The sequence below is a fragment of the Sus scrofa genome, chromosome 15, assembly GCF_054392235.1.
Source record: "Sus scrofa isolate SSC_HxYL_T2T_F1_AM1 chromosome 15, Sscrofa_HxYL_maternal_Yorkshire_Landrace_v2.0, whole genome shotgun sequence".
Classification (NCBI taxonomy): domain Eukaryota; kingdom Metazoa; phylum Chordata; class Mammalia; order Artiodactyla; family Suidae; genus Sus; species Sus scrofa.
In genome coordinates, this window is record NC_139397.1 from 32,572,532 (window position 1) to 32,597,062 (window position 24,531).

Sequence of the window (24,531 nt, forward strand, 5' to 3'; positions counted from 1 at the left end):
ACAATCATAATACAATGTTTTCTTTGAGGCTTGAGTATGGCTGGGTATTTTTCTAAGAAAATAATTTCAGTGTTATAAATGTGCACAGTGTTTCTTTGCTTTAGTAAAATTGCCAGCCTGCTCTTTATGTGTTCGGACAACAGTTATAAACATTCAAGTATTCAGTTATTCATGCAAACCACAGATTCTCATTGAGTGGCTCCATGTTGCTCTGATCAGGCATTATACTACCTAGGAGAAGGTAGACTCTAAAATACTGTTCCTTCTCTCCAGGACCTAAGTGCCTAGTAAAATTTTAAATCCCATGCTGTTATTTCAGAAGTCTCATGGCAAAGATGACAGGAGTTGCCCACAGAAGGCTGACTGCCCATCCAAAGGCATCTCTATGGAATGTGCATCAATCATTGTGAAGCCTGGAAAAAAGAACCTGCTCTAGATATTTCAAGCAGAGAGGGATTTAATGCAAGGAATTTGTTATGAAGCTGTTAGAAGGGCTTGAAGAGCAAAAGGTATAAGGTGGTGGTACTCAAAGGCTGGGAAGGTACTCTTGCCCTTTCTTAGGATAAGTATTAGAGGAATAAATCACAATAGTCCCCTGCTTTTCGTCCTGCACATCTGGAGCTGGAAGTAGAATGGCTTCTCCCTTCCTGTTGGTTTCCGATCTCTCACTGCCTCCTCTTGGCTGAATCCAACTTGACCAATCCACTAAGTCTTAAGAATATAGTTTGCATCTGTAGATCTCTGATACAGAGAAGTCATAGCAGGGCAAGGTGAGGGTGAGTAGGGGTGGTAGTGATATCCAGCAGTCAAATAATCAGCAGAGAGGGATGGAGTCTGGGAGGAGCCACTGACATCCAGAGTTTTCACTTAGTGTTTTAAGACCTAGTCCACTGAGATGTGACATGGCTTTGAAATCTGATTGAAACTTAACTTTTTTTTTTTTTTTTTTGTCTTTTTAGGGCTGCACCAGTGGCATATGGAGGTTCCTAGGCTAGGGGTCAAATCAGAGCTGTAGCTGCTGGCCTACTCCACAGCCACAGCAACACAGGATCTGAGCTGTGTCTGCAACCTACACCACATCTCATGGCAACACTGGATCCTTAGCCCACTGAGAAAGGCCAGGGATCAAACCTGTGTCCTCACGGTTGCTAGTCAGATTTGTTTCCGCTGAGCCACCAGGGGAACTCCTGAAAGTAAGTCTTGTAACTGAAGGGTATCCCCTCCCCCCATTCTTATGTTGAAGCCCTAACCTTCCAATGTGACTATATTTGGAAACAGGACATTTTAGGAGGTAATTAAGGAAGAAGGTAAATGAAATCTTAAGTATGGGAGTCTCATTCAGTCAGACTGGTGTTCTTATAAGCAAAGGCAGGGGAAGATCCCATTGTGGCTCAGTGGATTAAAGACTCAATGTTGTCTCTGTGAGGTCCCTGGTTGCACTCAGTGGATTAAGGATCTGCTATGACTGTGATGTAGGCCAGCAGCTCCAATTTGACCCCCAGCCCTGGGAACTTCCATACGCTGCAGGTGTGGCTGTTAAAAAAAAAAAAGAAAGAAAGAAAAAAGAAAGGAAAAAAGAAAGAAAAGGAGCATAGTGGTTAAGGATTCAGTTTTGTCACTGCTGTGCCTCAGTTTCAATCCCTGGCTCAGGAACTCCCCCACCCTCCAAATAAAAACAAGAAAAAGAAAAGAAAGAGACACTGGAGGCATGTATACAAAGGAAAAGACAGTGTGAGGCTACATGGAGGAGGCAGTTAAATGCAAGTCAAGAAAAGAGACCTCACCAGGAACTAAGCCTGCCACCTCCTTGATCTTGGACTTCCAGCCTTCAGAACTGTGAAAAAATAAATCTCTATTGTTTAAGCCACTCAGTCTGTGGTATTCTCTTATGGCCACACAAGCTGACTAATATACTGAGCAACTATATAAATAATGACTATAAACAGATGCCAAATTGCCAATTTTTGCTAAAAATGTAACTTTCCAAAAGTTTGCCTCCTTATATTTGCTAATCAGCATGTTCATTGTAAGTAAAGCTACATGGGAATCAAGTAAAATTAGGGGGTTGATGACATGGGTCTCTGAACAAGGAACTTGTTGGATGATACAAATGACCAGGGTCCTCCTGAAGTGTCTTTGGGGTCTGACATGCCCATTTTTCCACAGTCCTTGTTGGGTTTATGGATGTGAGGGCACTCTTCTCTGCTGCAGTGCTGGGGACACTGTGTGTCAGCTTTCCTGACTTTTCCTTCATGGGCCCCTCCCCTTTTCATACTGACACATCCTGGTGTGGCCTTGTTTGGATCCTTTTGGATCCTTTCCATGATTGTTGTATGGTTTAATTCACCAATTTTCAAGTTCTTGGGGTAGAGGTAGTTCATAAATGTTGGCCGATGATTGACCAGGACACACTGCTAAAGCTGTAATGCTTGTTGCCATTGACTGTGTCCTTCTGATGGGTCAATACCTGTGCTGTATTAGTTGCCCCGTGTTTTTAGTGTCAGTCTCTGCCTATATAATTAGCACAATAAAGCATGGAAAGAAATTGACTGGGTTACGCTGTTTAATCAGCCTTCCACATAGCATGCCAGAGTATTTGAGAACTGTCAGAAGGAATCTCTGGTTCTCACAATGACAGCTTCTTCAGCTTATTACTAGGCATAAAATCCAGCCACTAGGGTTGCTGCTTAACAGGTTTAATCTTATTTACCAGAGACTTAATCAATGTATCTAACATTTAAAGATTATGTGTGATCTTTATTTTATTTTATTTTTTATTTCCTTCCTTCCTTCCTTTTTCTTTCTTTCTTTCTTTCTTTCTTTCTTTCTTTCTTTCTTCCTTCCTTCCTTCCTTCCTTCCTTCCTTCCTTCCTTCCTTTCTCTTTCCCTCTCTCTCTCTCTCTCTCTCTCTCTCAGAGCAGAGAAAGGTTTCTTGCAGGGCCAAGCCAAGAGAATGGATAGCTTTTGTCCAGAACCCCTAAACTCCCTGATGGTTTTCAGGGAAAAGTTCTTATAGGTAGAATTTGAGGTGCATGACTTACAGCTGATGGCTGGTGGTACAGTAACAAGGCAGGAATCTTGTCCTCAGCCTTAATTTGCCATCCTCTGCCTGGGAGGGAGCCTTAGTTCCTACAGAGAACTCAGAGATATTGTTAAGTATGTTGCTTGAGGAGGAGCCAGGAGCCTGCCCCAAGGCTTCACTATTGTTCCTTGACTCCTCCTCCCTGGTCTCTGCATCCCCTCCCTTCCCTAATGAGTAACTGTTTGAACCTGCCCTTTGCAGCTCAGGGAAGGTCATGGAGGCTGAATGAAGACTATTTCCTTACAAACAGGAAATAGAGACACAGAAAGGATTTGTACCCAAGAGCCCTATGGGGTCCTGCTAGATTTCAATCCTCCCCCTCCGTTTTTTTTTTTTTTTTTTTAATACTCTGCAATCTTGAAGAGAACAGATGTTGGACAAGAAAAGAATAACATGTTGGATTGAGACCTTAATCATAAACTCAGCAGAGAAACTTGGTTTTAGAGGGACTCAATTTCAGTCCTACTATGTGATCTTTCAATGGATCATCTCATTTATCAGCACAACAACCCCACCATGAGGAAGGTCCTATTAGGAACAGCCTTTCATAAATGAATTGACTGAGCTTGAATGTGTTAAACAATTTCTTTAACGTGATTGGTGAGTAAGGAGTAGAGAACCTGACCCAAAAATAAAACCATTGTGTGTTGAACAAAGTTACCTTGACCTGCAAGACCCTGTCTGATCTAGTTGTTTACATCACAATTTTTCCCACACATTCTCCTCCTAGTGTGCTTTGCTTCTATAAAAACTGGTGCCCAGTTCTAGAGCACACACATCTCTTTCTCATCTACATCCCAGCAGAAAGGCTCTTTCCTCTACCTGGAATGCTCTTTATTCATGTTTTCTCAAGGCTGGATTCTATCCTCGGGCTTCCATCTAAAATTCCCCCCCCCCACCCCGCAACATCCTTGACCCTCTGTTACACCAATTACTGGAGGTTATTTCCTTCCTATCATAGTTTGTTTGCTTATTTGTTTTTTAGACCCTCCCACTGGGATGTAATTTCCACCAAGGCAGGGACTTGGTCTCTATTATACATGGTATGTCACTAACACTAAAGTACTGAGTCCACCATTCATTAGACACTTAATAAATGTGAGCTCAATGCCAAAATCTCATCTATTGTGACCTGTTAAACCCTGAGGCTCTTGAGAATAAGACTTAGGAAGGCTTTTTTTTTTTTTTTTTTTTTGCGAGGGGAAAATTTCAGAGTCTGAGTAGTCTCTCTAGCTGGATTGATCATTACAGAGAATATTCTGAGCTGCCAGTGTATATAGTCCCTAAGATGAGGAGGGGCCTACAAAGTGGGTAGAAATAGCTGAAAGCAGTAAAGACAAGCCTGTAAACAAATTTCAGTTGACCAATAGTTTTGCCTATACTATTAGCATAGCACTAACTTTGTTCTGAAAAATGCTGCCAAGGGTTTGTTTTTAGCTATCAGGTTCTACCCACAAGCCCATATTAAGAATTTACTATAATTTAAAGTACTAACCCAGGTGATGAAGGCGATGACTAATGGAAGTCCCTAAGGGCTTCTGTGAATCTTGGGAGGGAAAAGAATCCTTGCCAAGTGGAGTGACTCAGAAAGTCTTCTGAAGGAGGTGGGATGTGAGCCAGGCACTGGGGCAAGGGGAGTGTTAGATCTGATGGAGGAGAGAGGTATGATAAGAAGTGTGGTTTCAGGAATGTGCTTCCTATGTTTGGGGATTGTTCAAAGGATGGTTGGCAGGACCTAGACCTTGAACATGGTGTCAAAAAAAATCTGGATTTTATCCTGAAGTCAGAATGAACTCATAGAAGTTTCTGAGTAGACCAGTAATGAATTAAAATGAGTGTTCCTATAAGTGAGATAGAAAGAATGGCTAACCTCAAGGAGGGAGCCTGTACTGAAAAAGAAGCCCACCAGTTTCCTACAGTTGACTCTAACGAGAGCATTCACTGCCTGGGCCACAGCTGTCTCAATGCTCTTCCTGGCCCATGAAACCAAGAGAAAGAGGCCACATACTGTTTAGGGATTGTCAGGTCCTGCCTGTCACATCCTTGTTAAACCTGGAGCAGTTGGGATCATTCAAAAAATATTTCTTCTCAATTTTATTAGATACTGATAGAGTATTTTATTAAGCTCAGCTCTTCTACATCAGCACTACAATGCCTGAGAGAAAATGTGTTTTGTGCAGATTATGAGCAATTTCTGTACCTCAAAGTGCCTTCTGAATCATCAAAGACATACTAAAGTATGCCAACTTGTGTTTAAGCTTGAGTGGTTTTTAATGTAATCTGTGCATAATGACAACTTAAATGTGAAGCTGTGATTTTTTTTTTTTTTTTTTTGTCTTTTTGCTATTTCTTTGGGCCACTCCCGCGGCATTTGGAGTTTCCCAGGCTAGGGGTCAAATCGGAGCTTTAGCGGGATCCAAGCCGCGTCTGCAACCTACACCACAGCTGACGGCAACGCCGGATCGTTAACCCACTGAGCAAGGGCAGGGACCGAACCCGAAACCTCACGGTTCCTAGTCGGATTCGTTAACCACTGCGCCACGATGGGAACTCCTGAGCTGTGATTTTTAATTGCCTTTAAACCATATATATATATATGATTTGATTTCCATTGTTTTCTGTTTTTGTAGTGGAGAAAGAGGAGCTTCAGAGAACTTAAATGGCTTGGCCAAGTTGCACTTGGCCAATGAGTCGGAAAACCTGGGTTCAAACCTATTTCTTTTATTTCAAGTGTTTATATCTTGGTAAAAACTGGAAGCTAGTGTTTCATACATGTAAAACATCCTTAGTAACCAGAGCACAGAATCGTTCTATATCAAGCAATCTAAGTGGAAGGCAAGGATTCACTCTACCTGTTTTCAATAATGAAGTCATGGCTATTTGGGCTGATTCAACCTGTTCACAAGTGAAGGTATCTTAAAATGGTCCTCACATAGGTTTAAATTAAGTATTTTAAAAATTAAATGTTGGAAGTAAGGCTCATGTTTCAGTTTCCCCTCGCTGGGCCTTGGATGCAACAGCTCTTAGATATGGAGTGTGGCTTTGTCAGTTTGAGCTCATGGAATTTGCGGATAGTGTCTATGTGCACAGCAACAGAATGGTGCTGGCGGATAGAGAGGGGTTGGATGTGAAGCAAGTGTGGCATGAAACGGACTGTTTGCTTTTCTCCACAGTCTGCTGATTCATCCTGCACACCCCTTCTCCGGTTCCATTAGCCAAACCTATGAAAACACAGCGGCCTCCGTAAAGATGATGCTGACCTTGGCAACTGGAGAGGGCTTTTGAGTTGAGAGAGCCCAGTTCCAAACTTCTTATTTGGGTCTGGGTATTTTCGGCCTCAACACTTGTTCCTGATTAGAAAGTTAAAAACAAGAATCTAAATGCTATTCACTTGGATAGTAAAATACATGTTCACTTTTTGCAGTGACCCAGGCAACAGAAGGGGGACTCTCATAAACCACAAAGGAAAATAAATAACCTCACCCATGGAGGGAAAGAGACAGCTTGAGAAAAGGGACTTTGGAAAAAGGCTCTCTCTAGATAGCAGTCTCATGGTAAGTACTGGATATTCATTTACCGCTATGTGTTTTGGCTTAAAATGCATTATTCTTTGATGCTGATTTCCTAAACCCTGTGCTTTTGAAACCCCTATTCCAGTTACCCCCTTAGCAATATCCCCTGAGATTTTGTTTTGCTCATGTTTTATAAGGTCAAAAGCTAGAACATTATGGGAATGTTTGTATAGTGTCCTAATAAGTAAATGTCATAATCTCTCAGCATTATGTATGATTACATTAATTCCAACTGAAGTAAGCTTAAACCCACACAAAAACACTACTGCATGGCTGATGCCAAATGCCAGGCCGATACACAGTTGTTCTAGCACCCATTTATCTTAAGGCTGGGGGTCCGTTGAACAAGACTTCGGCAGAATTTCAGATATTGAAGAATGAAGAAAATCTCTGCCATCTTAGGTATGTAAATTCATCCTGTGGTCCATAAACTTTCTTTCTGAGTTGAATGCTGATGGGCGTCATTCTTAACAACTTGGTTGGGTTTGCTTTCCTGTATGAGAACCTGGCGAGTCCAAGGAAATAGATGAAGTCACTGATTTTTTTTTCTTTCTTTATATATGTATATATTTTTAGGGTTGCACCTGTGGCATGTCGAAGTTTCTAGGCTAGGAGTCAAATCAGAGCTACAGCTGCCAGCCTACACCACAGCCACAGCAACACCAGATCTGAGTCGCATCTGCGACCTACACCACAGCTCATGGCAACACCAGATCCTTAACCCACTGAGTGAGGCCAGGATTGAATCCACATCCTCATGGATACTAGTCAGGTTTGTCACTGCTGAGCCACAACAGGAACTCCTTGAAGTCCCTGATTTCTGAAGGTGGGCCCTTCCTTCCAGTCCAAGCTAAGATACTGGATATTGACATCACCTATTCAATGATGCCTCTGAACAAAGTAAGAAATCAAATGAAGTGAGTCACTCCTTTCTCTCTTGGTCACCTACTCAAGAAGAAATGGATGTTGGATGTTGTTTATGGATGCGCTTTTTTCATTTGTGTACTTGTAGCCCCTGGCCCAGAGTTGTGATTACAGTAGTTGTCCAATAAAATATTTGCTGAATTGATTTATCAGTTGCCCTTTTCCAATTCTGCTGCTGTAGGTCTGGCTCTGTCAGGGTCTAAATGAGCTATTTACTCCATGACTGCTGAGGTTTCCCATCTCAAGCTCTTCACAGATGGGAGTTTCTGGTAACTGAAAAAAGAATTGCATTAAAATGCTGTGTCCAGGTCTTCTCTTGTTATTAGAGTCAACTTCTGTGTCTCTGTGAGCTCTGCCTCTGCATTCCTTCAGAGGCTGAGAACTCTTAGAGAATTTTAAGTTCTTCTCCCAGTGGTTATGCCCTCTTTTCATCTCTGAGGTCTATCTCTCCAGGTAGAGTGTGGTGAAAATTGTGTGTGTGTGTGTGTGTGTGTGTGTGTGTGTTTATATGTCTATACCCTTTGCAATCTCTAGGGAATCTTAGGATAAAAGGATAATTTCTCAGCCTCTCCTTTTTTTCTTTACCAAGGAAAACACTTCTTACAAATCAACCCACCAATAGGGTCTGTCATATGTCTCACCAGATGCTTACGTAGTATAATAGGAGCAGCACAGGAAAGTTTCTCTGAACCCCAAAGTATCATCCTTGCTGATTAATCCCTAAAACCTAAATTCTGTCTTGGGGGCCAGAGAAAATACAAAGACCCTGTAAAGCAAGCATGCTAAGCTATTGTCTTTCAATCATTCACAGTAGCACTCATTAATAGAAGGTCTTGGATCATTTCCAGATGTCAGCCAGATGAGCAGAATTTCCTTGAGGCAGTTGGTAAACAAAAGATTGCAGAGCACAGAGGGCTGGCCTGCAGTGCTGTGCTGGGGTGGGGGGAGAGGAGGGGAAGCAGATTATCAAGAGGGCACTGGGTATCTGAAAATCTGAGGAGTTGCAATGAAATTTTTGCCTTCCTTTAAATTTTCCTTAGGGACAGGCTTGACTGTGAATATAAAGCTCGTTGTATTACCTGTGCTGGCTGAAAACCCCAAACCAAACTTGTACTCCCATTGGCTTGCAGCTCTACCCTGTGTATTGTGGGGGCTGTGAATCTGTTTCTTGGCTGACAGCATTAAAGAATGTTGAGAAAATGAGAACTTTTTGCTTGGTACCACCTGAGAAATGTTATCCTGTTAAATCTCCCTAAATGATGCTTAGGAGAGTTCTTATACTAGCGAAATGTCTTCCTTGTTTCCTAGAAGCAGACTGAGGATGTTTATTGGGAGAATCCTGAAAACGAAAATGCTCTTGCATGACTGTGTGGCCCTGTGTACGAGGATGCTTAGACGCCACTCATCATTATACAGCTTAGGACATGTGACTCATTTTGCCTTCTATTTTTACTGATAGGTTCTTTCCTCATATAAGATGCTGCTCCTGGGACAGTGGCAGGAACAGGGTTCTTGTCAAGTTGGTTCTGAGGGTGTGATACCCACTGAAAGGCCCTTAAAGTGAATTTTATTGTGATTGTCAGAGAGACTGACAGGGAGGAGATGAAAGCTGACCGGCCTGTAAAGGACTTGAACCCAATGCTGCACCCTCCTCTTTGGCTCCAGGCCGAAACCACACACATAACTAGGCAAGAAGCATACAAGGATGATTCTAGGACAAGGTTGCTGGGAAATGTAAGGAAAAAAAAAAGAGAGAGAGAGAGAGAAAGAAACACCTAGCGCAGTTCCTGCTGTGGCATAGTAGGTTAAGAATCTGACGGCAGTAGCTCAGGTTGCTGCAGGGGCATGGGTTCAATCCATGACCCGGGGCAGTGGGTTAAAGGATCCAGTGTTGATGCATCTTCAGCTTGGATTCAGTCCCTGGCCCAGGAACTTCCATATGCCCCAGGTATGGCCATAAAAGGAATTAAAAAAAGAAGAAATATCACTCTTCATTCCCAAGGCATATTTATTTTACTTTATTTTATTCTATATTATTTTTAAATCAGGGAATGCCATATCGGGAATGGGTTTTCCAGTCCTCTCACTTTGCAGAAAAATTAGTTAATAATCAGTGAGTTTAAATGCTATTCCTAAGGTTGCAAGACTAGGATACAACCCAGAGTGGAAGTGAGGTTTCCCACCTGTCATTTCAGTTCTTTGTCTTGCATTCTCTAATAATAACCCAGTAAGAGACGACCCTTTAGAAAACTGAAGAGAGGAAAAAGAAACACATTAAATTCTTGTCTTGAAATGCCGCTACAGTTGTCATTATGGCCCATATTTTTGAAAGTTAAAGGGTCCAGAGGTAATTTCCACTTTCATATTATGCAGGCAAAAATTAGAATGTAATTAGAATGTACTGCAAGAATAAGGCCTTATTACCATATATATATAATTTTTTTTCCCCTTTTTTGGCTTCCCTATGGCATATGGAGTTCCTGGACCAGGGATCAGATCCGAGTTGCAGTTGCGACCTATGCCACACTGCAGCAATGCTGGGATCCTTTAACCCACCATGCCAAGTGCGGATCAAACCTGCATCCCAGCACTGCAGAGATTTCAATGATCCCATTGCACCACAGTGGGAACTCCTTCATCCTGTTTTTTTATTTTATGTAATCAAATCATGACTCTCCTGCATCAATTTTTAAAATTTCACACCACAGAATAAAAAAAATACCCATAGTCCAAATACTGAAAAAAACCCTGGGGGATGGGAGTTTGTGGTCCTTAGTCACAATTGTGTGTGCATGCCTGTGCGCATACACTTGGGGACTGGATAACACTGAAGTATTCTTTGATGTTGATGATTTTTTTACTTGATAAGTCATCCTTTTAAAGAAGAAAGTGACAGGTAAGTGAAACTGAAATGAAAAATATGTTTCAATGTGGGGGGTAGAGACCCTGAGAAAAAGACAAGCGACTCCACGTTTGCGTCCCCCAGTAGGAGTGTGCCGAGTAGCCTCTCATTCACAGCAAGTACAGTCTTCTTTCCGATAACAATAGAAATCACCCCAGAAATCAGGGCCTCTTCTTGACCTAAAGCTCTTCAGCCCACCCCAGGATGCTTTTTGATCAGAAAAAGTCAGCATTTCACACTGTGCCTTTTTAGTTGCCAGAATCCTCCCCAGGCTGCATGTATAGCAATTTGACACATGTAGCTGTGATAGCATTTAGCTGATGAGAAGGCCGGGGAGTGAATTATCTTTTTTACCAGCTCATGTTTCAAGAGCAAAGCTTATCTTTTAATTTGAAGAAAATACTTTTTTGCTCTTAAGCACAGATTAGAGTAACAGTTTTTCATATGGGTGATGAATTCCTGGGTACCCCATCTCCTTCTCTCCCATGGAAAGGAAGATAAAATGATGGCCATACAGGATCCTCAGATCCTATTGCAGCGCTATTTTGACAGACTCATGGCTGCAGGAAAGGCCCCACACAGATCCTTCAGTTCATCCTTCAGGCTCTTGATGGTTTGCATCCAAATCATTAGGGTAATTAGGCCTTCCAGTGGCTTGCATTAACTATGTAGATCAACAAGTATTGTCAAAAACCTGCTTCATATTTTAGATGCTTCAGTTAAGTGATGTGCTGGCTTGTTGCCATTTTCCCCTTCAGATCCACTCCACCCTTCTCTACCTGACTGCGTGACCCTGGAGGATGGGCCACATGGACCTTGTCAAAAGAATTCCTGGTCTTCTGGCATCTCACTGAGTTTGGCCAGTGAGATGACCTGCAGGACATGAGAGGTTGGGAGCTGAGAGATCAAGATCATTGTTTTGCATTCTCTCCCTGCCTGGATGTGGACCAAGGTGACTGGGCAACTCTGCCTAAGGCCATAGCTTTTGTTGGACAACCTCTTGCACAACTCTAGCTGTGGTTATAAGCACAGTTCTCTGTGTTCTGGTACCTTTTCTTTCTTTCTTTCTTTCTTTCTTTCTTTCTTTCTTTCTTTCTTTCTTTCTTTCTTTCTTTCCTTTTTATTTATTTATTTTTTCTAATTTATTTTTTTTCCCACTGTACAGCAAGGGGATCAAGTTATCCTTACATGCATACATTTTTTCCCCACCCTTTGTTCTGTTGCAATGTGAGTATCTAGACATAGTTCTCAATGCTACTCAGCAGGATCTCCTTGTAAATCTATTCTAAGTTGTATCTGATAACCCCAAGTTCCCGATCCCTCCCACTCCCTCTCTCTCCCATCAGGCAGCCACAAGTCTATTTTCCAAGTCCATGATTTTCTTTTCTGAGGAGATGTTCATTTGTGCTGGATATTAGATTCCAGTTATAAGTGATATCATATGGTATTTGTCTTTGTCTTTCTGGCTCATTTCACTCAGTATGAGATTCTCTAGTTCCATCCATGTTGCTGCAAATGGCATGATGTCATCCTTTTTTATGGCTGAGTAGTATTCCATTGTGTATATATACCACCTCTTCCAAATCCAATCGTCTGTCGATGGACATTTGGGTTGTTTCCATGTCCTGGCTATTGTGAACAGTGCTGCAATGAACATGTGGTTGCATGTGTCTCTTTTAAGTAGAGTTTTGTCCGGATAGATGCCCAAGAGTGGGATTGTGGGGTCATATGGAAGTTCTATGTATAGATTTCTAAGGTATCTCTAAACTGTTCTCCATAGTGGCTGTACCAGTTTACATTCCCACCAACAGTGCAGGAGGGTTCCCTTTTCTCCACAGCCCCTCCAGCACTTGTTATTTGTGGACTTATTAATGAGGGCCATTCTGACTGGTGTGATGTGATATCTCATGGTAGTTTTGATTTGCATTTCTCTTATAATCAGCGATGTTGAGCATTTTTTCATGTGTTTGTTGGCCATCTGTATATCTTTCTTGGAGAAATGTCTATTCAGGTCTTCTGCCCATTTTTCCATTGATTGATTGACTTTTTTGCTGTTGAGTTGTGTAAGTTGCTTTTATATTCTAGAGATTAAGCCCTTGGTTGCATCATTTGAAACTATTTTCTCCCATTCTGTAAGTTGTCTTTGTGTTTTCTTTTGGGTTTCCTTTACTGTGCAAAAGCTTTTCAGTTTGATGAGGTCCCATGGGTTTATTTTTGGTCTTATTTCTATTGCTTTGGGAGACTGACCTGAGAAAATATTCATGATGTTGATGTCAGAGTGTGTTTTGCCTATGTTCTCTTCTAGGAGTTTGATGGTGTCCTGTCGTATATTTAAGTCTTTCAGCTATTGTGAGTTTATTTTTGTGCATGGTGTGAGGGTGTGTTCTAATTTCATTGCTTTGCATGTAGCTGTCCAGGTTTCCCTGCAATGCTTGCTGAATAGACTTTCTTTTTCCCATTTTATGTTCTTGCCTCCCTTGTCAAAGATTAATTGACCATAGGTGTCAGGGTTTATTTCCGGATTCTCTATTCTGTTCCATTGGTCTGTCTGTCTGTTTTGGTACCAATACCACACTGTTTTGATGACTGTGGCTTTGTAATATTTTTTTAATTCTGGGAGAGTGATGCCTCCTGCTTGGTTTTTGTTTCTCAGGATTTCTTTGGTGATTCTGTGTCTTTTGTTGTTCCATATAAATGTTTGGATTGTTTGTTCTAGTTCTGTGAAAAATGTCATGGGTAATTTGATAGGGATTGCATTGAATCTGTAGATTGCTTTGGGTAGTATGGCCATTTTTACAATATTGATTTTCCCAATCCAGGAACATGGAATATCTTTCCATTTCTTTACATCTTCTTTGATTTCTTTGATTAAAGTTTTATAGTTCTCGGCATATAGGTCCTTTACCTCCTAGGTCAGGTGTGTTCTGAGGTATTTGATTTTGTGAGTTGCAATAAAATGTATCATATTTTTGTATTCCTTTTCTAATATTTCATTGCTGGTGTACAGAAGTGTGACTGACTTCTGAATGTTAATCTTATATCTTGCTACTTTGCTGAATTTATTAATCAGTTCAAGTAGTTTTTGGGTTGAGTCCTTAGGGTTTTCTATGTATAGTATCATGTCGTCTGCATGCAGTGACAGTTTTATCTCTTCTCTTCCTATATGGATGCCTTTTATTTCTTTTGTTTGTCTAATTGCTGTGGCTAAGACTTCCAAAACTATGTTGAAGAGCAGTGGTGAGAGTGGGCATCCCTGTCTTATTCCAGATTTGAGTGAGAAGGCTTTCAGTTTTTCCCCATTGAGTATTATATTTGCTGTGGGTTTATCATAAATGGCTTTATGTTCAGGAATGTTCCCTCTATACCCACTTTGGCGAGGGTCTTGATCATGAATGGATGTTGGACTTTGTCAAATGCTTTTTCTGCGTCTATTGAGATGATCATATGATTTTTGACTTTTTTTTTTGTTAATGTGGTGTACGATGTTGATTGATTTGTGTATGTTGAACCATCCTTGTGAACCTGGGATGAACCCTACCTGGTCATGGTGTATGATTTTTTTGATATGTTGTTGGATTCTGTTGGCCAAGATTTTGTTGAGAATTTTTGTGTCTATATTCATCAAAGATATTGGCCAATAGTTTTCTTTTTTGGTGTTATCTTTGTCTGGTTTTGGAATGTCTTTGGGAGTATTCCTTCTTCAACCTTTTGAAAGAGTTTAAGGAGGATGGGCACCAGTTCCTCTTTATATGTTTGATAGAATTCGCCTGTGAAGCCATCTGGTCCTGGACTTTTATTTGTGGGGAGTGTTTTTATGACCTCTTCAATTTCATTTCTAGTGATCTGTCTGCTCAGTTGGTCTGTTTCTTCTTGATTCAGTTTCTAGAAAATTGTCCATTGCTTCTAGATTGTCAAATTTGTTGGAATATAGTTGTTCATCTTTTCTTGCCCTAACCATTTTGGTAGTAATGGCTCTGGGATATTGCCTACCCCAACCCCCCAATCTCATGTTGTTTTGTTTTCGGTCCATGCACATTTTAATGAATTGTTCCTTTACCCATATCTCCTCAATTAGATGGTTTGAGTGTATCATCTCTTTCCTGCAGGGCACCCCTAATGATATCAAGGAACTACTCCTTCTTGAAGTGTTTATAGTTTGTTTGTAGAAACTGAGCTCATAAGCAGAAAAATAAAGTATCACGGAGAAGGTAAACAGGTGTAACATTGGCAGTAACAGAAATTGCAGTCTTTTTGGGAGTCTATAAGGAGTCACTAGGAAGGACCTATAATTAGATCTGGGCTGTGAGGCAACAGAGAGAATTCAGTAGGTGAAAGAATGGGAAAGAGAAGAAGAAAGAGGCAACCCAAGGAGATTGTCCTATGCCCCTTGTTGACAACCCCTGTCATTGCTGAGTTGTTTTTTTCCCAGGAAAAAAACTTCTTCCTTATATCACTTTGTACTGGTTAATTTTATATTTCAGCTCAATTGGGCTAAGAGATGCCCATGCAGCTGGCAAAACAGTATTTCTAGGTGTGTCTGTGTGGGTATTTCTGGAAGAGGTAAGCATTTGCATTGGTGGACCGAATCAAGAAGATTGCCTGAATTAATGTGAGTGGGTGTCATCTGACCTGCTGAGAGCCTGAGTAGAGCAGAAAGATGGAGGATGGGCTGATTTGCTCTCTGCATGAACTGGCAGATCCATCTTCTCCTGCCCTCATTTGTGGGTGTGCCTGGTTCTCGGGCCTTTGGACTCAGACTGGGACCTATGTCATTGGTACCCTAGTTCCCAGGCCTTAGAGTTTGAAGTTAACTATGCCACCAGCATTCCTGGGCCTCAGCTCACAGACAGTTATAGAACTTCTCAGCATCCATAATAACATGTGCCATTTCTTATAATCTCTATTTATACACACACACAGACGCATGTGCACACACAGAAACAGAATGCTGAGTAATAAATACATGTAAATCTCTGCTGTTTTATCCTCAGTTATTTCCCCCCCATTTGGTGACTAGAAGTTATTCCAAAGTGGGAGTTGGCAAACTTTGTAAAAGACCAGAGAGGAATAGCTTTGCAGGCCCTGTGAGCAGTCACAGCTACTCGGCTCTGCTGTTGTAGCAGGAGAGCAGCAGGAGACAAGATGAAATCAATGGTTAGGACTGTTTGCCCGGAAAACTTTAGTTACAAAGATAGCAGCAGGCTGGATTCTAAAGGCTATCTGTACACATTAAAGAAATGGGAGACTCTGAAGTCCAGGTTTGCTTTTCCTTCATGCTTTCTTTCTTTCCTTTTTTTTTTTTTTTTCTTTTTGCTATCCTGTGGTGTATGGAGTTCCTGGGCCAGGGATCAGATCCAAGCTGCAGTTGTGACCTTCACCACAGCTGTGGCAGAGTCGGATCCTTTAGCCATCTAAGTCAGCCTGAGTACTAACTTTATGAGTAGTGACTTGTGTTTACTCTCAGGACACTGAGGCAGGCAGAGAGGGGGGTTTGAGGCTGTTATGCAAAGATTCGGGTACTCAAGGGGCAAGAAGTTGAGCAAAGGAGAATGTTTTAGCTTCAAACTTGCTGAGATGTTTTCTAAACACAAAATAGGGGCTTAGTGTTGCTTAGTGTAGCCATTAAATTATGAATGCTCAGGAAGAAAATCTGCCTCTTGTAATACTTCAGGCATTTCTGTAGCTTTCTCTACTTTCTTGGTGTTAGAGTTAGACTAACTCTCACCAGGGGAGTGCTGTGCAGAAACTACCAGGGTGTTTAAGAAGGTTTCTAGCTACTCCAATCCCAGCTACTCTTGACCCTTCTACTAATGGAAGCACGGGTAAAGTATGGTTCACTCCGTGCCTCTGGGTAAAGGCTAAGTTGCCCTCTGGAAAGTCTGATCTTTGTTCCTTGGTGTCAAGATGGTTTGAGATTTCCCAAGTGAACATCAAGGGGAAGAGGGTCGAGGAAGGAGAGGGAATTTTTTATTCCCCAATCGCTGAATTCATTCCCCCTATAAGAACAGCTCTCTTAACCAACTCGTAGATTTCTTGAGAAGAATACACCTTGCAGTAGAGCCAGGTGTTGGAAGGTGGGGTTGATATCTGAGGATCCAGCCAAGGCATTTTTTAAGGAAAAAGCAACAGTGGAGAACTGACCAGCTTTTGATCTGGGTCAGTAACCTTTCTAAGGCAGAATACTGAATCTTTGACTGTTCCCCTTGAAAGTGGGCAATGGTAGGGTCTGAGAAGTGTCAGGTTCTTATATGGATATTTAACCACTGTTTCTTCCCACCAGCCTACCTGAGCCCATCATGGCAGCTCAAGAGAATGCTGGAGAAATGCTTTGTCCAGCTGCCCTCCAGCAGCACAGACTATGGGGACTATGGATAGATTTGGGGGGAAGACAGGGGAGGCTTGGTCAGATGGGTTGCTGAGGTTGTCAAGGAGCTGCAGACAAACAGAAAGATATCAAACGCCAATAGGAACGGTGCTGGGAAGTTAAAGATTTGAGCAATGCTGTCTTTGAGAACAGAGTCTGAATGGAGGACAGGACAGAGGAGCAGATGTAGACTATGTGCAATGGTGGGCCTAGAGTGTGTCAGTAGTAGCAATGTGGGAGCCACCTGAGCAGCTGTCTCGGCTTGTTCAGGCCGAGAATCATGTATCGAGTCTCAACCAGGATGGTTTCCTTCCCTTAGTAATTGTAGTAGCAATTTACCGAGGCTTACTATGTGCCAGACGCTCTGCTCAATGCTTTAGATGGAAACTGTCATTTAATACCCATGATGACCCTTTAAGGTAGGAACTCTAATTATTCCTAATTTACAAATGAGAAATCTGAAGTTTAATGAGCTCATCAGCTTCCCCAAGGCTATAGGACTGCAAAGGGAAATAGAGTGAGTGACAGAGTTGGGATTTCAACTCAGGTCTGGCTACCTGTAGACTATCTGTGCTATACAGCTTAAAATCAGAAAACCTTTTTTTTTTTTTTTTCCTGCCAGTGATGGGAGCTCCTTGCATGATGCTTCCCAACCTTTATCAATCCCAGCCTGAACAGGGCTAGAGGTTTACATGCACTTTAGCACATCTGCCATATCTCTGCCACCTGATGGCAGAGGCCTGGCCTGGTTTCAGCAAAAGAATTGTTAAAGGGGCAGAGGTGGTGGTGGTGGTGGGGGTTGTAAGGAATAAAAAATGCACATGTTGAAACTTGGTCTAATTTCTGGTCTCATGCTTTTTCAGATTAACCAGTCTTAGAACCAATTTCTATAGAGGTTAAAATTTGTAATGTGTGTGTGTGTGTGTGTGTGTGTGTGTGTGTGTATGTGTGTGTATGTGTGTGTATATATATCTCAAATAAAAATATATGTTATGTTATATGTTTTATATATAATGTGATATATACATATATAATATTTTCTGTAATTTAATATTTTTAGCCATATGAGAACTGATTGTGGTGTGAGTGTGTACAAGGTAGAATTATTGATAAGAATGAGAGTAGAGTAGAGAAGAACTGGTGAGGGAAAGGGCTTGTCCAAAATATAGCTGTCCCACAGGATGCAAAAGGGTTTGTCTTTTGAGTAATGATCCTACCCATGCTGTAGCTTATTTTGACGGGGCTACTGGCTGATGGAGGTGGGTAGGGAGCTAGCATCATTTCCCATAAGGAGATTCCCAAAATAAGTCATTTGTTTGCTCACCCCTTGCAACTGGCGATCCTTTCTCTGATGTCGCCCAAAAGAGGGTCTGCTTTCACATTGGTGATGGTGCCCCCGAGTGAGTCTTCTCTCCCTTTCTTTCCTTTCTGATTATTGAAAATCAGGCCAGACTGCCAGTGCAATTGTATCTTCTAGAGTTCTTATTAAAATGCCCTTTCTGGAGTTGCCTCAATACTCACTTCTCGTCTTTTTCTCTGTCTTTAGCACTTGGGCACAGGCCTGTCTACTCTAGATCCTAAGCTGAAAAACTACTGACATTTTGGACCTTGTATGTCTTTGTTGTGAAGGCTGTCCTGTGCATTGTAGGATGTTTAGCAGCATCCCCAGCCTCCACCTACTGGATGCCAATAGTATTTCTCCTTCAGCTATGATGACCAAACCTGTACCCAGACGTGGCTGAATGTTTCCTGACTAAGCTGAACTGTAAGCTCCTTGAGGACATGAGCCTTGTCATGCTCATATTCGCATCCCTAAAGTCTGACACATAGAATACACTCCGTGAAATGAATGAACTAGTGAGTGAGTGTACCAAGTGGATAGCTGTTCACAGGCAAGTCCCCACTGGCAGGAGATGCTGGATATATGAGGGAAGATGGAACTACCTGAGAAGGCACTGGGCACTGGTTAGGAAGGTTGAGTGGGTAAATGATGCCAGTGTTTTTCTGTTTTGTCCAAGATTGAGTCTAATATGTCTGTAAAGTATTTTTATTATATGTCAGAGATTCTTAACATGATATCTGGACCTCTTGAATCCCCAGGTAGGGCAAATTTATGAAAAGATAGCAGAGGTTTATATTCTCTGAAATATATTGCATTAGATTGTATATGTATATGTATAAGTATATGTATATGTATACGTATACTTTTCCGGTGAGCAAGTCCACAGGTGTAATCAGATCCTCAAAGGTATATGACTCAGGAATGGTTTGGTAGCTTCATCTGCCATTAGTTTAGCAAGTCCAGCCCATATGGCACCTTCACACAGATGGTTTCACTTGTCCAGGTCACAGAGCAGAGTCTCAGCAGCATCTGCCTCCATCATCTATGCTCAGTGGCTGCTGTCAGTGCTGTCTGCCTGTCTTGAAGGTAGCTCTGTGCATAGGAAGCATCTCTGAGATCACTAAATCAAAATAGCAACTGGAAATATTTTGAAAGGCCTTTGCAAATGTTGTGTTATGATAGATGATGAAATGATGCTACCTTTACAGCAGAAATAAGTACAAATAAATTGAGATGTTTCCTCGGCATGTCCTGTGTTTGCTTGAGGCTTAGAGATCTGCTTGTCATTCTCCTGGTGTCTGACTATCTTTGAACAATGGGAGTCATCAGATCATACAAGTTTCCATAGCAACTGAGTTTTCTGCCTCATCCTCCAGCAGCCTAAGATCATTCCTGTGGCAGACTCTCTAGTGCTTTGTCCATAACAAGAGGTAGAGCTTTCATTGATCTCCTTAGAAGCAGGTCCTCAAACCCAAAAGGTAGCTGAGTGTCCTCTCTGATAGGGGCTTACTTTGCTTTCTAGAATTACTAATTGATCAGCACAGGAACTGAGCACCTCCCAGCTTTGAAGCACCTAGTGAGGTGAGTGCTGGAAAATGCAAGGCATTATTTCTACTTTACAAAGCTTAAAAAATATAATCACATATACAAAAATCATAGTAATTCTAGGAGATAAGCAGTGACACAAGCAACAAGAGTGATGAGATTTAAAAAGAAAATGTTGTACTCTGGCTGTGTGGATCAGAGCTGGCTTCCCTAGGAGGAGAGCTTTCATATCCCCTTCTGGGAAATTGGTCCAGATTAATCTATGGTGTCTCTGGGTTCCTGGGAGCAAAAATTTATTGAGAATGCCACAGTGTTTTAAAGGAACAGGATATGACTCCAAGGTGCCTGGCTTATACTTAAGGAATTGCCAAGACGCTAGGAAAGCTCTATTGTGATCCTGAATTATTGTCTCAACTTTCCTCTCATCCCCTCAAGCCACCCCTCCCCACCCTTCTATTAATATTCTCTTTCCCATATGTCCTGTTGCCAGGCAAAATGCACCTCACCAATAAATCAGTTTTATTTTCCTTTCTCCTTGTTCATTCATCATTGTATGTTATACCAACCATATATATATTAGCTGTTTTTCAGCAGCTTAACTGTCTCGCACTAATTTACCACCCTGTACTATAGTTCATTATTATCAATTAATATTTATTAAGCATCTGCAGGGTTCATGGCTATGAATTCAGCAGTGTCTTCATTACTTTCTGTTGCATTGCTGTGTTCTGTTGACTTGGCTCAGCTTAGCCAGTATTTATGATCTTCCTGCCAGTTTTCTATTCATGTGACAGCCCTCATATTCATCCCAATTTCAATTAATATTTCAAGAGCAAATCCAGGAGCCACTGTATTAAAATGCTTCACTTAACCCCAGATGCGTTGCCTCCATTCTGTCCTTTTCATGTTCTGATTTTGCAATTCTCTCCTAACACAGAATCCCATTTGTCTGGGCTGCTCTCTACAAGCCCAAACAGTGGTTCCTTCTGGTTCCTTTGCATTCCAGGCAGTTCCAGATGTTTCCTCCTCATAAATTTCAGTCCCTTAACTAGGCTTAATGGATCATAATTGTCCATTTCTAAAGATGCCTCTGAGGTTCGTTTGCCTTCTGTCTTTCAGCACCTTTTTGGTTCTTCTTTTGAAGCAATTGTCCTCGGCTTAGTAGGTTTCCTAATACAATTAATTCATTGACTGCCTTCATGCACATGGATGTGTTGAGGGAAATAAAATCATTTGGTCTGGTGAGTTCTGGGATCCATCTGTCAGAGCCAGCAGATAAGTAGGCTCAGGGGCTGTTGGCCTTTTTGTGAGGTAGAGCTGTGGTCAGAGGCCTCCCTCCCTGGAGATGGTAAGACCTTGAAGATTGACAGGACTGGTACTGAGCCAAGGTCCTTTTTTTTTTTTAAAAAAAACTTTTTTGGCTGCCCCATGGGTCAGGGATCACATCTGACCAGTAGCTGCAACTTAAGTGCTGTGGCAATGCCGATCCTTAACCCACTGTACAGGCTGGAGATCAAACCCGCATCCCAGGGCTCTCCACTGATCCTGTTGTGCTACAGTGAGAACTCCTGAGGTGAGGTCCTTGAAGGCACCAACTAGGTATGACTGGTTGCAGCTAGTGCTGTTTGTCATTCCTTCCTCCCTTGGTGGGGAATCCTAGCTTCACGGTGTTGGGAGTTGCTACTTGATGATCTCCTGGGCCAAATATGCAGCTCTGCAAAATATCTGACCTCATTCCTGTTCTAGAGGAGTAGCAAACAAGAAGGAAGTGAGGATAAGAGAGTCAAGTCTCACATGGTTACCATCTGTCATCCTCTTAGGAGGATGTGAATATGTTTCCATAGTTTTGCCTACAAAGATGGTTCACTGACAATCTTGTTTGCTTATTCACTGCATCACTTGAGGTTCTGGGAAAACACAGATGGTACACTGAGCCAGATGATGGAAGAGAGTTTAGTAAACAGCCTCTTTACCAAGGGGTGATGAGATGCAAGGAACTTCCATGACAATAGTGTAGTACCCTGAGGTCAGAAACAGAAGAGAGCCATTACCATGCTAAGCCTGAACAGGTAGGGCAAGGGTTGGGGGGTGGCCACAGGACCATGTGACCATAGGGAGGAGGCAGCTTGGCAGGAAATGTCACCTTAGATGGTGGGATGCAGACAGCCAGCAGGGAGGGGATCAGGGCCTGAAAAATCCCACTGTGGTCCCCTCCACCTCTCAAGGCTCCTGCTGGCACCTCCCATTTGTCAAACCCAACTGGAAACCAAAGTGAAAGGGACCCTCAGAGTATTGGGGGCCCAGATCAGGGTCAATAAGGGTGAAGAGTGGAAGTGTAGGAGCTGACAGGACATACTTAGTGTGATTATCCTGTATAATAAATACCCCACCTCAGTCCCTCTCTTCTGGTATTTCTCTCTGCTATCCTAAATCAGATCAGTTTATTATTTATGCATTGTTACAAATGGGTTCCTGTGTGTTTCTTTCTCGGATTCGCCGGCTTGGTTTGACTAGAACAAGATGATGTCACACCTTCAGGAGACAAGGTCCATGTGGCCAGGGCCATGGTCTTCTCTTCGGGGCTCCTGGTAAAAATGCCTGGTGCAGGGCAAGGTATGTGTTGTGTGGTGGGTGAGGTACAAGTTGTCTGATATAATGGATTAGTCACTGCATTAGAACTCTTGAGTCTGTAGATCTGAACTTGAGGTACATTCTTTAGTAGATGTGTGGCCTTCAGCAAGTTTATAAAACTCTCTGATTCTCTATATCCTCAACAGTGGGGTTGCCATGAGGGTAAAGTAAAATAAGATCAAGAAATTATCATATTAAGCAAAGTAAATTGGACAAAGAAAGACAAATATCATATGCTATCACTTATAGATGGAGTTTTTAAAAATGATACAGAGGAACTTATTTACAAAAAGACACACAGACATAGAAAAGAAATTATGGTTACCAAAGGGCAAGGAGAGAGAGATAAATTAGGAGCTTAGGATTAACATATACACACTACTATACATAAAATATATAAACAGGGACCTACTATATAGCACAGGAAACTATACTCATATCTTATAATAACCTATAAAGGAGAAGAATCTGAAAAAGAATATATATATATATTCATATATATGTATATATATAAATCAGTTTGCTGTGCACTTGAAACTAATACAACATTGTAAATTTACACTTCAATTAAAATATATAATTAATGATGAAAAGAGACAATCTATGACTCCACATAATTTATGTGCATGATAAAGTCACTTGGCATAAGAGAAAAAGAAAAGAAAAAGAGGTTATTCTGGAGGCTGTAAGTGTCTATGCAAATGAACAGTCTTGCTGTTATGTCCAAAGTGCAACACCTACCTGCTAAATTTCAGCTAATCAAAAACATACACAACAGTGGCAGCTTCAGGAAGAAACACACCCTAAGAGCCTACTGTGTGCAGAACATGCCTTTTAACGGGAGCAGATATGGATGCCCTGAAATGTGATAGAAAAAGTGTGGGCTGGCTGGGGAATCAGCATGAGCCAGATTTGAATCTCAGCCCGCCTTGACTGTGTGAGCTTGGCCATGTTGCGTCCCTCCTCTGAGCCTCTGCATTCTCCTCTCTGTTAAGAGGCACTAACTTCCTACTCAAGGGGATGAGAATTAAAGGGAAGGATTCACACAGAGCCTGCAGCATTTGGCGTGCTCTCTCCTCTCTGCTGAAAATATGTGGAGCCGGCTGACGTGGGGCCTCCAGATGGCAGTTTTCTTTGTCTGCAGATGGAAGGAGGCATTCCAAAAAGATGTTTTTTTAATGTGTGGTTTGCATATATTCATATGTGATGTTGAACAACTGAATGGCCTCTCCATGATGTTATCAGCCAGAAATGTCCCCCCAGGTGTTAACCACAGGTTGTGCCTGACAAACCTTGGGTTCCTTTCTTCTCCATCCAATGGCTCGGTAGTGGCATTAATGAGCTATACCCCAGACCTTCTTATATGGAGCGTGATATTTTTCTGGGACTTTTGGCCTACTGCTGTCACCCTTGAAGCCCAGCCAATGTCTATTTATAACAGGCAGTTATATTCTAAAGGCTTCCAGAAGCTCCCCATAGTCTTCCAAGCAAATGTACAATGACCCGCTGAGCACAGGGGGCTGCTGGGTCTTCGGCCCCAGGCCCTCGGTCCCTGATAAAACCAGGCTGGAGGACAGACTCCAGAGTCCTCCCTTTGTTTGTCTGATGCCTTGAATTGCTTTGAGCTCTGCCAACTGAGAGCAGTGGGAGGTGAGATTTGGGGAAGGCGCTGGGGACCATGACCCACATGATTCCCTCTCTTTATTTCGATGGGGAAAAAAAAAGACTCAGGAGGTTAAAGCAGGGAAGATTTTCCACTACATAAAGAGGACGACGAAAAAGGAAACAGGGGCCCAGTGGCCTCTTGCCAGGCCCCAGGAATGCGCCAGCCCTGGGAATTGGCCCCTGGCCAGCCTCCTCAGAGCCTGCTGACTTGGGAAAACCAGCGCCCTGGACGCTGCCAAGAATGCAGACAATGGTCTCTTGGATCTTTCACTTTGGAAAGTTCGGCTTTTTGTTTTATTATCACTAAAGGTAACATTTATTGGGCACCTACATAGACATGCCAAGAGATAAAATGCATGATTGGAAGTCAGTGTAACTTCAACCAAGCAGAAACCGCTAGGGTCCTCGTGTAATATTTACAACCTGCGTCTAATTAGGACTTAATCCTTTGCTTGGGTATGTTGCTACCTAAAATGTGAGTGCTGAGCAGGACTGAAATTCTAG

General features: G+C 42.1%; 1 protein-coding gene across 8 annotated transcripts in view; it reads left to right on the forward strand.

Moving 5' to 3' along the window:
- NCKAP5 (NCK associated protein 5) overlaps positions 1 to 24,531 on the forward strand; it is a 1,198,715-nt gene that overhangs the window by 238,235 nt on the left and 935,949 nt on the right. For all 8 annotated transcript variants that reach the window (XM_085001422.1, XM_085001423.1, XM_085001426.1 and 5 more), the window contains one exon: positions 6,507 to 6,636. In XM_085001422.1, coding sequence (XP_084857548.1) covers positions 6,568 to 6,636 — 69 coding nt within the window. In that variant the 5' untranslated portion in view covers positions 6,507 to 6,567. The remainder of the gene's footprint in view (positions 1 to 6,506; positions 6,637 to 24,531) is intronic.